At 39.6% G+C, this 16,771-nt stretch overlaps 1 protein-coding gene across 1 annotated transcript in view; it reads left to right on the top strand.

The window, feature by feature from the left end:
• The window catches only part of grid1a (glutamate receptor, ionotropic, delta 1a), a 662,543-nt gene that overhangs the window by 416,463 nt on the left and 229,309 nt on the right, over window positions 1-16,771 (top strand). Inside the window, exon 3 of the mRNA XM_061911628.1 lies at window positions 25-309. Within this exon, the coding sequence (XP_061767612.1) occupies window positions 25-309 (285 nt within the window). The remainder of the gene's footprint in view (window positions 1-24; window positions 310-16,771) is intronic.

The following is a 16,771-nucleotide window of genomic DNA, read 5'->3' as shown; positions in this document are numbered from 1 at the left end:
ACTTCTGCCTCCTCTCTTGCTCAGCATGCGAGCTGATGAACCAGGGCATCCTGGCCCTGGTCACGTCCACGGGCTGCGCCGCCGCCAGCGCCCTGCAGTCCCTGACCGACGCCATGCACATCCCCCACCTCTTCATCCAGAGGAACGGGGACGGCGCCCCCCGGGCGGCCTGCCAGCTCAACCCCAGCCCGGACGGAGAGAGCTACACCCTGGCCGCCCGGCCCCCGGTCCGCCTCAACGACGTCCTGCTCGCCCTGGTCTCCGAGCTGCACTGGCAGAAGTTCATCATCTTCTATGAGGGCGACTACGGTAAGTTGGCTTGGGACACTTCCTGTTTGGCTCTTTCAAAAATTGACAGGAACTGAATCATAACATGTAGATACGTAACATGTAGATACCTAACATGTGGATACGTAACATGTAGATACATAACATGTAGATACATAACATGTAGATATGTAAAATGTAGATACCTAACATGTAGATACCTAACATGTAGATACCTAACATGTAGATACTTAACATGTAGATACGTAACAGGTAGATACATAACATGTGGATACTTAACACGTAGATATGTAACATGTAGATACGTAACATATGGATAAGTAACATGTAGATACCTAACATGTGGATACGTAACATGTGGATACGCAACATGCGGATCGGTAACATGTATATACATAACATGTAGATACGTAACTTGTGGATATGTAACATGCAGATACGTAACCTGTAGATACGTAAAATGTAGATACATATCATGTGAATTCGTAACATGTAGATTCGTAACATGTGGATACGTAACATGTGGATTCGTAACATGTGGATACGTAACATGTGGATTCGTAACAGGTAGATACATAACATGTGGATACGTAATAGGTAGATACGTAACATATGGATACCTAACACGTACATATGTAACATGCGGATACGTAACAGGTAGATACGTAACATGTAGATACGTAACAGGTGGATACGTAACATGTAGATATGTAACATGTGGATATGTAACACATGGATATGTAACATGTGGATACGAAACACGTAGATACGTTAAAAAGTAGATACGTAACATATAGATACACACCATGTAGATACGTAACACGTAGATACGTAACATGTGGATATGTAACACGTGGATATGTAACACATGGATACTAAACACGTAGATACGTAAAAAAGTAGATACGTAACATGTATATACACAACATGTAGATACGTAACATTTGCATATATAACATGTAGATACGTAACATGGGCATACATAGCATGTAGATACGTAACATGGGCATACATAACATGTAGATACGTAACATGTAAATACATAACATGTGGATACGTAACATGTAAATATGTAACATGTAGATACGTAAGATGGGCATACATAGCATGTAGATACGTAACATGTAAATACGTAACATGTAAATACGTAACATGTGGATACGTGACGTAGACGCACAACATGTAGGTACGTAACATGTAGATAGACAACATGTAGATACGTAACATGTACAAACATAACATGTAGATACTTAACGTGGATATTTAACATGTAGATACTTAACATGTAGATATGTAACATGTAGATACATTACATGTAGATACATAACATGCAGATACGTAGCATGTAGATACTTAACATGTAGATACATCACAAAACATGTAGATACATGACATCTAGATACATAACATGCAGATACGTAGCATGTAGATACATAACATGTAGATACTTAACATGTAGATGTATCACAAAACATGTAGATACATCACAAAACATGTAGATACATAACATGTTGATAAATAACATGTAGATACATAACATGTAAATACATACCATGTAGATACTTAACATGTAGATAAGTAACATGTAGATACATAACATGTAGATACATATTTTTGACAAAAGCGTCTAGGAAACCAGCCCAATAGAAACAGCAATCGAGGTCTAAATCCAAACCAAAAAGAGTCAGTTTATGTATAGCGAAACCAGCCCAGAAAGGAGTACAGCTGCTTCTTCAAAAGAGATAAGGAACTGGCCAAAACGACTCTATAAGCCGAAAAACAGGAGCCCTTAAGACAAAACAAAAGAATTTAGTAGCGGACAGAAGACAAAAGCAAGGAGGTCAGGAGAAGAAACACTACATGGGGACATACTAGCTGCTTTAAACATGAATATGCTTAAAAATATCTCATGTTCACAGTTTTCCACTATTTAGCGTCCACTATTTAGCGAGAAAAAGTGTCCTTGTCAATAATAGGCAAGATTCCAAAACAGTGAAGTTCCCCTTCAAGGCTTTTCTTGAAGGAAAATGTTCTGTAGTTGGTGGAGTTAGCGCCATCTAATTTGTCATTCTGCGATTTGATGAAGTCAGAGTATAATTCCTGTCACACTCATCCAATTGTCCCGAGTTTTTTTTTTCTTTCCGCCAAACGTCACAATATTCAACATTTTCTGTTGTCTCTTCCCCCGATGTACTCGGGAAACAAGAGCGTCCTCTGCCTCATCAGGCCCCGCTCTTAAGGCAAACAATAGCGCGGGCGACGCTCATTAGCATAGCGACAATGAGTCTAATTGGATCATCTGAAGCTCCGTGAAAGACCAGATCGTCCCAAAAGTCTCAAACGTTCGTCATTCCGCTTTTTCACTCTCATTACGGTGGCTCTGCGGACCCCCGGCCGGTCTTGACGAGCAAAAAAAGAATTGATTGGCGAGACGACGACGCCGCGTCGTTGTTCCTTCTCCTAAATTTGGACGTGTGTTGATGAGCGCTACCTTTCATATTATTTTTAGCGTTGTGGGAAATAAAGTAATTGGACACAAGTAGAGGCAGTTTTTCACCTGATACTAACTTTCTTAGTTAAATTTTGCTAAAAAGTTGCCATTTTGGGGTATGTTGAAGCACAGTACGTCTGATTATGGTAGTCATAATACCGTTTGTTGAAGCACAGTACGTCTGACTAAGGTAGTCATAATACTGTATTTTGAAGCACAGTATGTCTGACTATGGTAGTCATAATACCGTATTTTGAAGCAAAGTACGTCTGACTATGGTAGTCATAATACTGTATGTTGAAGCACAGTATGTCCGACTATGGTAGTCATAATACTGTATTTTGAAGCAAAGTACGTCTGACTATGGTAGTCATAATACCGTATGTTGAAGCACAGTATGTCTGACTATGGTAGTCATATATGTTGAAGCGCAGTATGTCTGACTATGGTAGTCATAATACCGTATGTTGAAGCACAGTAAGTCTGACTATGGTAGTCATAATACCGTATGTTGAAGCACAGTACGTCTGACTATGGTAGTCATAATACCGTATTTTGAAGCACAGTACGTCTGACTATGGTCGTCATAATACCGTATGTTGAAGCACAGTATGTCTGACTATGGTAGTCATATATGTTGAAGCGCAGTATGTCTGACTATGGTAGTCATAATACCGTATTTTGAAGCAAAGTACGTCTGACTATGGTAGTCATAATACCGTATGTTGAAGCACAGTATGTCTGACTATGGTAGTCATATATGTTGAAGCGCAGTATGTCTGACTATGGTAGTCATAATACCGTATGTTGAAGCACAGTAAGTCTGACTATGGTAGTCATAATACCGTATGTTGAAGCACAGTACGTCTGACTATGGTAGTCATAATACCGTATTTTGAAGCACAGTACGTCTGACTATGGTCGTCATAATACCGTATGTTGAAGCACAGTATGTCTGACTATGGTAGTCATATATGTTGAAGCGCAGTATGTCTGACTATGGTAGTCATAATACCGTATGTTGAAGCACAGTAAGTCTGACTATGGTAGTCATAATACCGTATGTTGAAGCACAGTACGTCTGACTAAGGTAGTCATAATACTGTATTTTGAAGCACAGTATGTCTGACTATGGTAGTCATAATACCGTATTTTGAAGCAAAGTACGTCTGACTATGGTAGTCATAATACCGTATGTTGAAGCACAGTATGTCTGACTATGGTAGTCATATATGTTGAAGCGCAGTATGTCTGACTATGATAGTCATAATACCGTATGTTGAAGCACAGTAAGTCTGACTATGGTAGTCATAATACCGTATGTTGAAGCACAGTACGTCTGACTATGGTAGTCATAATACCGTATTTTGAAGCACAGTACGTCTGACTATGGTTGTCATAATACCGTATTTTGAAGCATAGTACGTCTGACTATGGTAGTCATAATACCGTATTTTGAAGCACAGTACGTCTGACTATGGTCGTCATAATACCGTATTTTGAAGCATAGTACGTCTGACTATGGTAGTCATAATACCATATTTTGAAGCACAGTACGTCTGACTATGGTAGTCATAATACCATATGTTGAAGCACAGTATTTCTGACTATGGTAGTCATAAAACAGTGTGTTGAAGCACAGTACGTCTGACTATGGTAGTCATAATACCGTATGTTGAAGCACAGTACGTCTTACTATGGTAGTCATAATACCGTATGTTGAAGCACAGTACGTCTGACTATGGTAGTCATAATACCGTATTTTGAAGCACAGTACGTCTGACTATGGTAGTCATAATACCATATGTTGAAGCACAGTATGTCTGACTATGGTAGTCATAATACCGTATGTTGAACCACAGTACTTCTGACTATGGTAGTCATAATACCGTATGTTGAAGCACAGTACATCTGACTATGGTAGTCATAATACCGTATGTTGAAGCACAGTACGTCCGACTATGGCAGTCATAATACCGTATGTTGAAGCACAGTACGTCTGACTATGGTAGTCATAATACCGTATGTTGAAGCACAGTACGTCTGACTATGGTAGTCATAATACCGTATGTTGAAGCACTGTACGTCTGACTATGGTAGTCATAATACCGCATATTGAAGCACAGTACGTCTGACTATGGTAGTCATAATACCGCATATTGAAGCACAGTACGTCTGACTATGGTAGTCATAATACCGCATATTGAAGCACAGTACGTCTGACTATGGTAGTCATAATACCGCATATTGAAGCACAGTACGTCTGACTATGGTAGTCATAATACCGCATATTGAAGCACAGTACGTCTGACTATGGTAGTCATAATACCGTATGTTGAAGCACAGTACGTCTGACTATGGTAGTCATAATGCTCAGACAATCCTTCAAGCGGTGAAACTTCATAGTCATCAGTCCAGAATCTTATCTACAAGCTTGTAAAGCTAAAGAATGGATAAAAAACAAAATAGTCCATTTTAAGAGCACTTACTGTGCTCTAATTGTAGCCCGCTGTTTATTGACCTGAGTGTGCGGCATTATTTGTGATAATAACAATAATAATAGTAATAATATATTATTATGTTCTGCTCGTGTCGTCTCTCGCTTACCTTTCACTGCTTTGCTTCGTCATCTTTTTCTTCTCTCCAGACAAAGTCCTTCAAATCTAAACATGGAATCAAATTACTAGTCTTTTCCTACAATTGACGACATTTTCTCGACAAAAAGCTCGACTTCAGGGGGAACAGTCCGTCTTGACGAGATGTTGGCGGCTGGATACATGATGGATGAAATATAACTATGGATGTCAACATTGTGTACGTGCTGAAAGATTAATTGATGATTAATTATCAAAATATACCTAAAGATGTCAACATTGTGTATGTGCTGAAAGATTAATTTATGATCGTTCATCAAAATATAACGATAAATGTCAACATTAAGTGCGTGCTGAAAGATTAATTTATGATTGTTTATCAAAATATAACTATAGATATATTTTCCACTGGGGACGAGACAACTGTGTGCTATTACTGTCATCGAGCGTGATGTGCGTACAGTAAAAGTCTCCATGGTTGAACAGGAAGTTGATCGGTGTGTTGACAGTGGATAGCCATGCCGTAACAGCGGGGCATTAATCAGGGATTAGATGTGGGATTGATTAAAGTGCTTCGGGACGAGGAGCTGACTTCTGCTTGCCGAGGCCATTCATAACGCCAGTGACAAACTCCAAAAGGAAATCTCCCGCTGCGCGGGTGAATTGTGGCCAAGGTTGCCGGCGGTGACGGATCGCTGGGACAACAAAACAAAAAGCACTCCAGTTGAGGAGAGAGAGGGCCTTCAAGAGTTCTTTTCTGCGCTTCACACTGACTTACTTAACTCCATCTCCATTAAACCCCGCATGGAGTCTTGAGGGCCGCTGATTAACTGCTCCACTCATTCCGTGGAAGGTTTGCTCATTGTCAACCACCAACATGAGGAACTAATATTAGCATTATTGTCAACCACCAACACGAGAAACTAATGTTAGCATTATTGTCAACCACTTACATGAGAAACTAATGTTAGCATTATTGTCAACCACCAACATGAGGAACTAATATTAGCATTATTGTCAACCACCAACACGAGAAACTAATGTTAGCATTATTGTCAACCACTTACATGAGAAACTAATGTTAGCATTATTGTCAACCACCAACATGAGGAACTAATATTAGCATTATTGTCAACCACCAACACGAGAAACTAATGTTAGCATTATTGTCAACCACTTACATGAAGAACTAATATTATCATTATTGTCAACCACCAACATGAGGAACTAATATTATCATTATTGTCAACCACCAACATGAGGAACTAATATTAGCATTATTGTCAACCACCAATATGAGGAACTAATATTAGCATTATTGTCAACCACCAACATGAGGAACTAATATTAGCATTATTGTCAACCACCAATATGAGAAACTAATGTTAGCAGTATTGTCAACCACCAACATGAGGAACTAATATTAGCATTATTGTCAACCACCAACATGACGAACTAATATTAGCATTATTGTCAACCACCAACATGAGGAACTAATATTAGCATTATTGTCAACCACCAACATGAGGAACTAATATTAGCATTATTGTCAACCACCAACATGAGGAACTTTGTAGCTTACCATTGTTGTCAGCCACTTACACAAGGAACTAATATGAGCATTATTGTCAACCACCAACATGAGGAACTAATATTAGCATTATTGTCAACCACCAACATGAGAAAATAATGTTAGCATCATTGTCAACCACCAACATGAGGAACTGATAATAGCATTATTGTCAACCACCAACATGAGGAACTAATATTAGCATTATTGTCAACCACCAACATGAGAAACTAATATTAGCATTTTTGTCAACCACCAACATGAGGAACTTATATTATCATTATTGTCAACCACCAACATGAGGAACTAATATTAGCATTATTGTCAACCACCAACATGAGGAACTAATATTAGCATTATTTTCAACCACCAACATGAGGAACTAATAATAGCATTATTGTCAACGACCAACATGAGGAACTAATATTAGCATTATTGTCAACCACCAACATGAGAAACTAATGTTAGCATTATTGTCAACCACTTACATGAAGAACTAATATTATCATTATTGTCAACCACCAACATGAGAAACTAATATTAGCATCATTGTCAACCACCAACATGAGAAACTAATATTAGCATTATTGTCAACCACCAATATGAGAAACTAATGTTAGCATTATTGTCAACCACCAACATGAGGAACTAATATTAGCATTACTGTCAACCACCAACATGAGGAACTAATATTAGCATTATTGTCAACCACCAACATGAGGAACTAATATTAGCATTATTGTCAACCACCAACATGAGAATCTAATATTAACATTATTGTCAACCACCAACATGAGGAACTAATAATAGCATTATTGTCAACCACCAACATGAGGAACTAATATCAGCATTATTGTCAACCACCAACATGAGAAACTAATATTAGCATCATTGTCAACCACCAACATGAGAAACTAATATTAGCATTATTGTCAACCACCAATATGAGGAACTAATATTAGCATTATTGTCAACCACCAACATGAGGAACTAATATTAGCATTATTGTCAACCACCAATATGAGAAACTAATGTTAGCATTATTGTCAACCACCCACATGAGGAACTAGTATTAGCATTATTGTCAACCACCAACATGAGAAACTAATGTTAGCATTATTGTCAACCACCAACACGAGGAACTAATATTAGCATTATTGTCAACCACCAACATGAGGAACTAATATTAGCATGATTGTCAACCACCAACATGAGGAACTAATAATAGCATTATTGTCAACCACCAACATGAGGAACTAATATCAGCATTATTGTCAACCACCAACATGAGAAACTAATATTAGCATCATTGTCAACCACCAACATGAGAAACTAATATTAGCATTATTGTCAACCACCAATATGAGGAACTAATATTAGCATTATTGTCAACCACCAACATGAGGAACTAATATTAGCATTATTGTCAACCACCAATATGAGAAACTAATGTTAGCATTATTGTCAACCACCAACATGAGGAACTAATATTAGCATTATTGTCACCCACCAACATGACGAACTAATATTAGCATTATTGTCAACCACCAACATGAGGAACTAATATTAGCATTATTGTCAACCACCAACATGAGGAACTAATATTAGCATTACTGTCAACCACCAACATGAGGAACTTTGTAGCTTACCATTGTTGTCAGCCACTTACACAAGGAACTAATATGAGCATTATTGTCAACCACCAACATGAGGAACTAATATTAGCATTATTGTCAACCACCAACATGAGAAAATAATGTTAGCATCATTGTCAACCACCAACATGAGGAACTGATAATAGCATTATTGTCAACCACCAACATGAGGAACTAATATTAGCATTATTGTCAACCACCAACATGAGAAACTAATATTAGCATTATTGTCAACCACCAATATGAGAAACTAATGTTAGCATTATTGTCAACCACCAACATGAGGAACTAATATTAGCATTATTGTCAACCACCAACATGAGAATCTAATATTAACATTATTGTCAACCACCAACATGAGGAACTAATATTTGCATTATTGTCAACCACTAATATGAGGAACTAATATTAGCATTATTGTCAACCACCAACATGAGGAACTAATATTTGCATTATTGTCAACCACTAATATGAGGAACTAATATTAGCATTATTATAGTGCACTCATTCATTCATTAGTGCTCATCTACACTTCAGATTAGTGCACTCATTATTTCATTAGTGGACATCTACACTCTAGATTAGTGCACTCATTCAGTAGTGCACATCCACTCATAGATTAGTGCACTCATTCAGTAGTGCCTATCTACACTTAGATTAGTGCACTTATTTATTAGTGCCTATCTACACACTACATTTGTGCACTCATTCATTAGTGCACATCCTCTCGTAGATTAGTGCACTCATTCAGTGGTGCCTATCTACACCTAGATTAGTGCACTTATTTATCAGTGCACATATACACACTAAATTAGTGTTCTCATTCTTTAGTGCACATCGACACCTTCGGTTAGTGCACTCATTCATTATGTCATTTTCATTAGTGCACATCTACACCATGATTAGTGCACTCATTTATCAGGGCACATCTACACCCTAGATTAGTGCACTCATTCATTCATTAGTGCACATCGACACTCCAGTTTAGTGCACTCATGTATTTTCACACATCTACACCGAGATTAGTGCACTCATTCATTAGTCCACATCTACACATAGATTAATGCACTCATTTATTAGTGCCTATCTACACCTAGATTAGTGCACTTATTTATTAGTGCACATCGACACCTGAGGTTATTGCACTCATTCATTATCTTGTTTTCATTAGTGCACATCTACACCCTGGGTTAGTGCACTCATTCATTCTGTCGTTTTCATTAGTGCACATCTACACCATGATTAGTGCACTAATTTATCAGGGCACATCTACACACTAGATTAGTGCACTCATTCCTTACTGTAGTTGTAGTAGTATGTGTTATTGTGTTTATTATTATTGTTGTTTATTGTCCTTTGCATGGGAAGAACCCGTTTCAATAAATACTATTTTATTTAAATAAAAACATATTTTATCACGGAAGTCGCATTGCTAAAATTATTAATATTATCAATACATTATTACTGTTATTAAATTATTATTATTATTATTATTAACAATAGCAGTAGTAATAGTGTTATTATTATTTTCATCCTCACACTTACAGATGCAATCATACATATATTCCAATGTTTTAATATTATTATGATTCATTTTATTTTATTTAATATTTTTATTTTTAATACACAATTTATAATCTAATTTGGAAAATATTTAAGGTATTATTTCCTACTTTTTTACCATATCAGGTATTCCACATGATCAGTCATTATTAATAGTAGCAGTTATATTACTGTTCTTATTGTTTTTTATCGATATTATTTTGTATTACATAATATCTCCTACAAAGTACCTATTTTATTAAAGAAAAAAGAAAAATCCCATTTAGTTATTATCATTCATATATTGGAGTAGTGTTGGACTTGGTTGCCTGTATTATTGTTATTCCATCCATCCATTTCTACCGCTTGTCTTTTTACTATTATTTTTTTTATATACATTTTATTTTTGATATTATTATTGCTATCATTTTTCCCCAAAACCTTTCTTTTTTCAAAAGAGTGAACTTTCGTAAAACTTCCAAAAGTATGATTTGAGGGAACAATAACATAAACAATACATCATAACCATTATTATTATTATGAATTAAAATATCGTTACACTGTTTATATTCTTGACAAAATTGCAAGATCCTACTTTATTTAATTTTCTTAATAAACTTGGGCATCGGAAAAATTATTTAAATATTATTTTTTGTAATAATAATAATCATTAGTATTATTACTACTATTGTTATTGTTAGCTCTATTCCTATTTGTTGATATATTAACGCTTATTTACTCATTCTACGCCATGTTTTAATAACTACACCAATTTAGTTAAAATTGTTCACCTTAATAATCCTGTCGCAGAGGGCTATGATTCTCTTTGTTATTATCTTTTTTTTTTGGCCACGATTCATATCCTCACTGTCACTTCCAGCGTGGGTCGCATGGACGACTGCCTCGGGCGCCATTCTCTGGGGGGCGCCCCGAGCATGAGGGGTAAAAAAAAAACAAAAAAACACTGTCACTGTTCGTCATGACGTTGATTATTAGTGTTGTTTTCACCGAGGTTCATTTAGTCAGAGTTAAATTGTCCAGTTTCAGTTTATGTGGAAGATGCATAAAATACAATTTCCTGATGTACTAAAAGTTTTAAATGTTTTAAATGACATTTTTCTCTTTTGCTCCAACTTTGGTTCAATGTTCACAAATTACTTATTGAAGTGTTCAACTACTTTGTTCACATTGTCATGTTTTACATTTCCATCTAAGAACTATTTAGGATAGTCCCTTTTAGCACCATTTGTATTGATGCTGGCAGCACGGTGGCGCGGGGGTTGGTGCGCTTGCCTCGCAATACAAAGGTCCTGAGTTCAAATCCCGGGCTACGGGATCTTTCTGTGTGGAGTTTGCATGTTCGCCCCTGTGACTGCGTGGGTTCCCTCCGGGTACTCCGGCTTCCTCCCACCTCCAAAGACATGCACCTGGCGATAGGCCCCTCCTACCTCCAATGACATGCACCTGAGGATAGGCCCCTCCCATCTCAAAGACATATACCTGGGGACAGGCCCCTCCTACCTCCAAAGACATGCACCTGGGGGCAGGCCCCTCCCACCTCCAAAGACATGCACCTAAAGATAGGCCCTTCCTATCTCCAAAGACATGCACCTGGGGATAGGCCCCTCCCACCTCCAAAGACATGCACCTAAAGATAGGCCCCTCCCACCTCCAAAGACATGCACCTAGGCATAGCCCCCTCCCACCTCCAAAGACATGCACCTGGGGATAGGCCCCTCCCACCTCCAAAGACATACACCTGAGGATAGGCCCCTCCCACCTCCAAAGACATGCACCTCAGGATAGGCCCTTCCTATCTCCAAAGACATGCACCTGGACATAGGCCCCTCCCACCTCCAAAGACATCCACCTGGGGATAGGCCCCTCCCACCTCCAAAGACATGCACCTGGGGATTGGCCCCTCCCACCTCTAAAGACATGCACCTGGGGATAGGCCCCTCCCACCTCCAAAGACATCCACCTGGGGATAGGCCCCTCCCACCTCCAAAGACATGCACCTCAGGATAGAACCTTCCTATCTCCAAAGACATGCACCTGGACATAGGCCCCTCCCACCTCCAAAGACATGCACCTGCGGATAGGCCCCTCCCACACACACACCATAATAATAATACCGTGTGTTGAAGCACAGTACGTCTGACTATGGTAGTCTTAATGCTTCGACAGTCCATCAAGCGGTGCGACTTTGTAGCTTACCAAAGTACTAAAACATTTTGACAGATTTTTGAGCGCCGTGTGTAATTTTTTTATATTCTCAATGCAACCTCAAAGTTTTGGTACTGCTTGCCTATGGATACATACTAGCGTCATTTATTGAGCAGGCGTGTCAGGCTCAAACACCGATGACATCTATTAGACAAGACAAGAAGCAAAGTAATCGAACAGAGACAGGATTCAATTTAGCTCATGAGGAGAAACGTCTGGGGCTGCACCCTCAGCTACAGCCTCCCACCATGCTCTGAAGGCAGTCCCAAAGCGCTCCTCCTTTATTTGAGCATTTTCTGATTACAATACATTAACAAAATAAAGTAATATCTATCTAACTATTATGCAGCTGCTCTTAAGGGGAAGGGTACATGAACAGTTCAAACAAAAAGTTGCTTGGAGCGGTGTCGGGTTTTTCCCCCTCTCTGCTTGGATCCGCTTTGAACTGAACTCTTGCGGCTGTGTTGGAGCCACTATGGATTGAACTTTCACAGTATCATGTTAGACCCGCTCGACATCCATTGCTTTCGGTCCCCTAGAGGGGGGGTTCCAACATTTGAGGTCCTCTCCAAGGTTTCTCTTGGTCAGCATTGTCACTGGTGTCCCACTGGATGTGAATTCTCCCTGCCCACAGAGTGTGAGTTTTCCTTGCCCTTTTGTGGGTTCTTCCGAGGATGTTGTAGTCGTAATGGTTTGTACAGTCCTTTGAGATATTTGTGATTTAGGGCTATATAAATCAATCAATCAATCAATGTTTATTTATATAGCCCCAAATCACAAATGTCTCAAAGGACTGCACAAATCATTACGACTACAACATCCTCGGAAGAACCCACAAAATAAACATTGATTGATAGACCTCGGGTCATGACAAGGTCTTCCTGTGGCTGTCCAATAGATCAAAGAAACCGACACCTCCACGTCGCATCCCACCGCACACAGTGGAGGTTTACAAGCGGTAGACCTTTTGCTTGATCAGAACAAAGACAGCTTTTGTCTTCTCGTAGTGCAACCTGAACTCAAGGGAAAACAAGTTGTGTGACAACTTACAAACAACTTGTGGTAGACTCTCGCTGTTGTGCAGGTTCCATGAACCACCAAGGAAGGACATTCCTTTTGAGCAGGTTTGACTTGCTTTATTTTTCAATCAGGCTTGTCTGCAGGTCGGGTAACTTTTCAGCTCCTCTTCCACTGCTCACTCTTCGGTCGCTTTTCAGCCGCCCCCGTCGTCGTCGCTTCCACTCCTCATGCACTGCTGCAGGCTCTCCAACTCCTTCTCCCCCACCCTCCTCCGCTGCCGCCCTTTTATACAGCGAGAGGAGATTCCACGCACCTGAACTCGATCATGGCGTCGCTCCCGGCAAGCCCCGCCTCTCCGCTCGGTCACTGTCCCCGCCTCCTCACCACCATTTTGGGCCGGGCTCTGGCGTGCCCTGCCCCGCTGCTTGTTTGCCGGCTACGCCTTTCCACACAACTATTCTGACAGGCGTCCACCTGCAGTGCACACGTATCTCTTATGTGTGACTGCCATCTACTGGTCACACTTATCATTACACTGTGTACCAAATAAAATTGCTTCTAGGTCGGTAAGCAAAAGCAGAATTAATATCTGCATAAGGCGCGGCGAGTTATAAGGCCAGTTTTGGGAAAATGAAAGGATTTTAAACTGGCTTTATAGTCGGAAAACACTAAATGTCCAGTGCTGTATGTGCCCATACTGCATATGTTGTGGAAAACTGCCGCATGAGTAAATTATTCCTGCGTTTCTGCGAGTGCGAGATGAAGAGTTCAAGCAGCTGCCGAGTCTGCAGATGTCACACATGCTGGCAGAGGATTGGATTGGGAAGGCAGGAGGGCGGAGGTCAACTTTGGCTACGCTCTCCCTCTAGTTCACACTTGAAGTGTGTTGGATGCATGTTGTCGGACTGTGGGAGGAGGCGGAGAACACCCGCAGGAACACGGCAGAGCCTCCAAGTGACCTCTATGTGCTCAACGCGTCTGTAGCCGCCAATGCTGGCGGTCAATTTGTGTATCCTGTATAATAAACAAACTGCAGGAACATCGTTATTATAAGAGTACACACCGAGGGACTATTTTTCGAGCGACATGCTACAGTTTTAGCCGTAAAAGCTAACTATGGAAAGAGATGAGCTAGCTTCTACGTCAACACTGTGATAGGACAGCAATCTGTACTGAGTGAAAAACATGAACAATCATATTAAAGTACCTGTAAAGTATTAGTTCATGTTTTGTTTGTACACAGCTAGCCAGACAAAGTACCGTATTTCCTTGAATTGCTGTCGGGTATCTAGTATGCGCATGCTTAGCATTACCGCCGGCTCAGGATTAACGCCGGGTCAAACTCGTTTCGCAACATATTATTTTTATTAGCGCATGTCTAGAATTTCCACCGGGTCAAACTCGTCACGTCACGAGTGACACTTCACCTGTCATCATTTTCAAAATGGAGGAGGCTGAATTCAATCATTTGAAATCGCATAAAGGGAAGAAGATTAAAAGCTAGTCAGTAGGATTTAAGGTCCAAGCTATTGAATATGCTAAAAAGAACAATAAGCAGCTATGTTTTATTAATATACCGTAGCTGCGTGTGTCAAGTATGAGTAATTCAATGACTCCCGCCTCCTGGTGGTAGAGGGCGCTAGTGATCCTTCTTGCGACTACTCGGCTGCAGAAGAAGTGACAACAAGCAGCAAGAGTGAGCGGCGTGTGTTTGTTTTTTCCTCTCGCTTGCACTTTTAACACGGAGGATTACATATCTAAAATAAAACCGTTTTCTGAACTGGACTTTCAATCGAAGCAGGAGGTAATTAAGGAAGCTCTCCATCGAGACAGACAGACTTTTAAAACTGAAGAAAGATAAGGAAGACTTCCATAAACAACAATGCTTTTGTTTAGAAGGAGCTGCACATGGACTTCATTTATAAATAAAGGTAAAACAATAATATTTTTTTTTTATTATTTTTTATTAAATGTGCTTTTCATGATGGTATCCTTACATCACACTCAAATTTTTAAGCGCAGGCCTAAATTTAACGCATGCCTTTGGTAAACGCCGGATTGAGAAGAGGTTGTAAATTAATTAGCGCCCCGGCGGAAATTCAAGGAAATACGGAATGTACGCAGGATTACATATCTAAAATAAAACAGTTTTCTAAACAGGACTTTCAGCCGAAGCAGGAGGTAAAAAAGGAAGATCTCCATCGAGACAAAGAGACTTTTAAAACTGAAGAAAGATAAGGAAGACTTCTATAAACAAGTTATCGATGCTTTTGATCAGAAAGAGCTGCGCATGGACTTCATTCATAAATAAAAGTAAGACAATAATAACGTTTTTTGTTTTTTTTTATTAAATGTGCTTTTCATGATGGTATCCTTACATCATACTCAAATTTATAAGCGCAGGCCTAAATTTACCGCATGCCTTTGGTAAGCGCCGGAGTGAGAAGAGGTTGTAAATTAATTTTCACCCCGGTGGAAATTCAAGGAAATACGGTATGTACGGAAGATTACATATTTAAAATAAAACAGTTTTCTAAACTGGAATTTCAGTCAAAGCAGGAGGTAATAAAGGAAGATCTCCATCGAGACAAAGAGACTTTTAAAACTGAAGAAAGATAAGGAAGACTTCCATAAACAAGTTATCGATGCTTTTGATCAAAAGGAGCTGCGCATGGACTTCATTTATAAGTAAAGGTAAAACCATAATAACGTTTTTTTTTTATTAAATGTGCTTTTCATAATGGTATCCTTACATCACACTCAAATTTTGAAGCACAGGCCTAAATTTACCGCATGCTTTTGGTAAGCGCCGGGGTGAGAAGAGGTTTTAAAATAATTAGCGCCCCGGCGGCAATTCAAGAAAATCCGGTATATACTGTAGTTGTGATCGATATTAGGATGACTCACACCATGGTCAGATGTACGTCCGGTTCTACCTGCTTCTGGTTCCTGTTCTTGGCTCGTCTTTTGCTAAGCTTTAGCGTAGCTTCCCGTACCATGTTTTAGTTTGGCTGGACTATAGAAAGCCAATCATTTTTCTTACCTGCATTGTGCTTCCGGACCTCCATCTGCATCTCGGGGAAACGATCATAACGTTACCGTTCGAGCCAGACCTAACGGGGTCTGCACAGACAACAGACCGCGTGGAAAAAGAAACTGTACATAAAGAACGCCTGGGGGAGTTAATAACTCCCATAAAGTTTGTCCATTTGGGGAAATGTTGCACAGCGATAATCGGCTCATTTGTCACATGACATTTGATGTGATGCTCTGCATAAGCGAGATGTGTTTTAGTGGACGTCTCATCCGAGTCATGAATCATCCTCTGGCCACATTTCACTCCGGCAGACCAATGTTGATGAAGTCGCAAATCATATTCACACTT

Source organism: Nerophis ophidion, linkage group LG09 (assembly GCF_033978795.1).
Source record: "Nerophis ophidion isolate RoL-2023_Sa linkage group LG09, RoL_Noph_v1.0, whole genome shotgun sequence".
Taxonomy (NCBI): Eukaryota; Metazoa; Chordata; class Actinopteri; order Syngnathiformes; family Syngnathidae; genus Nerophis; species Nerophis ophidion.
Note: the sequence above shows the minus strand (reverse complement) of the source record. Positions and strands in the feature narration are given on the sequence as shown.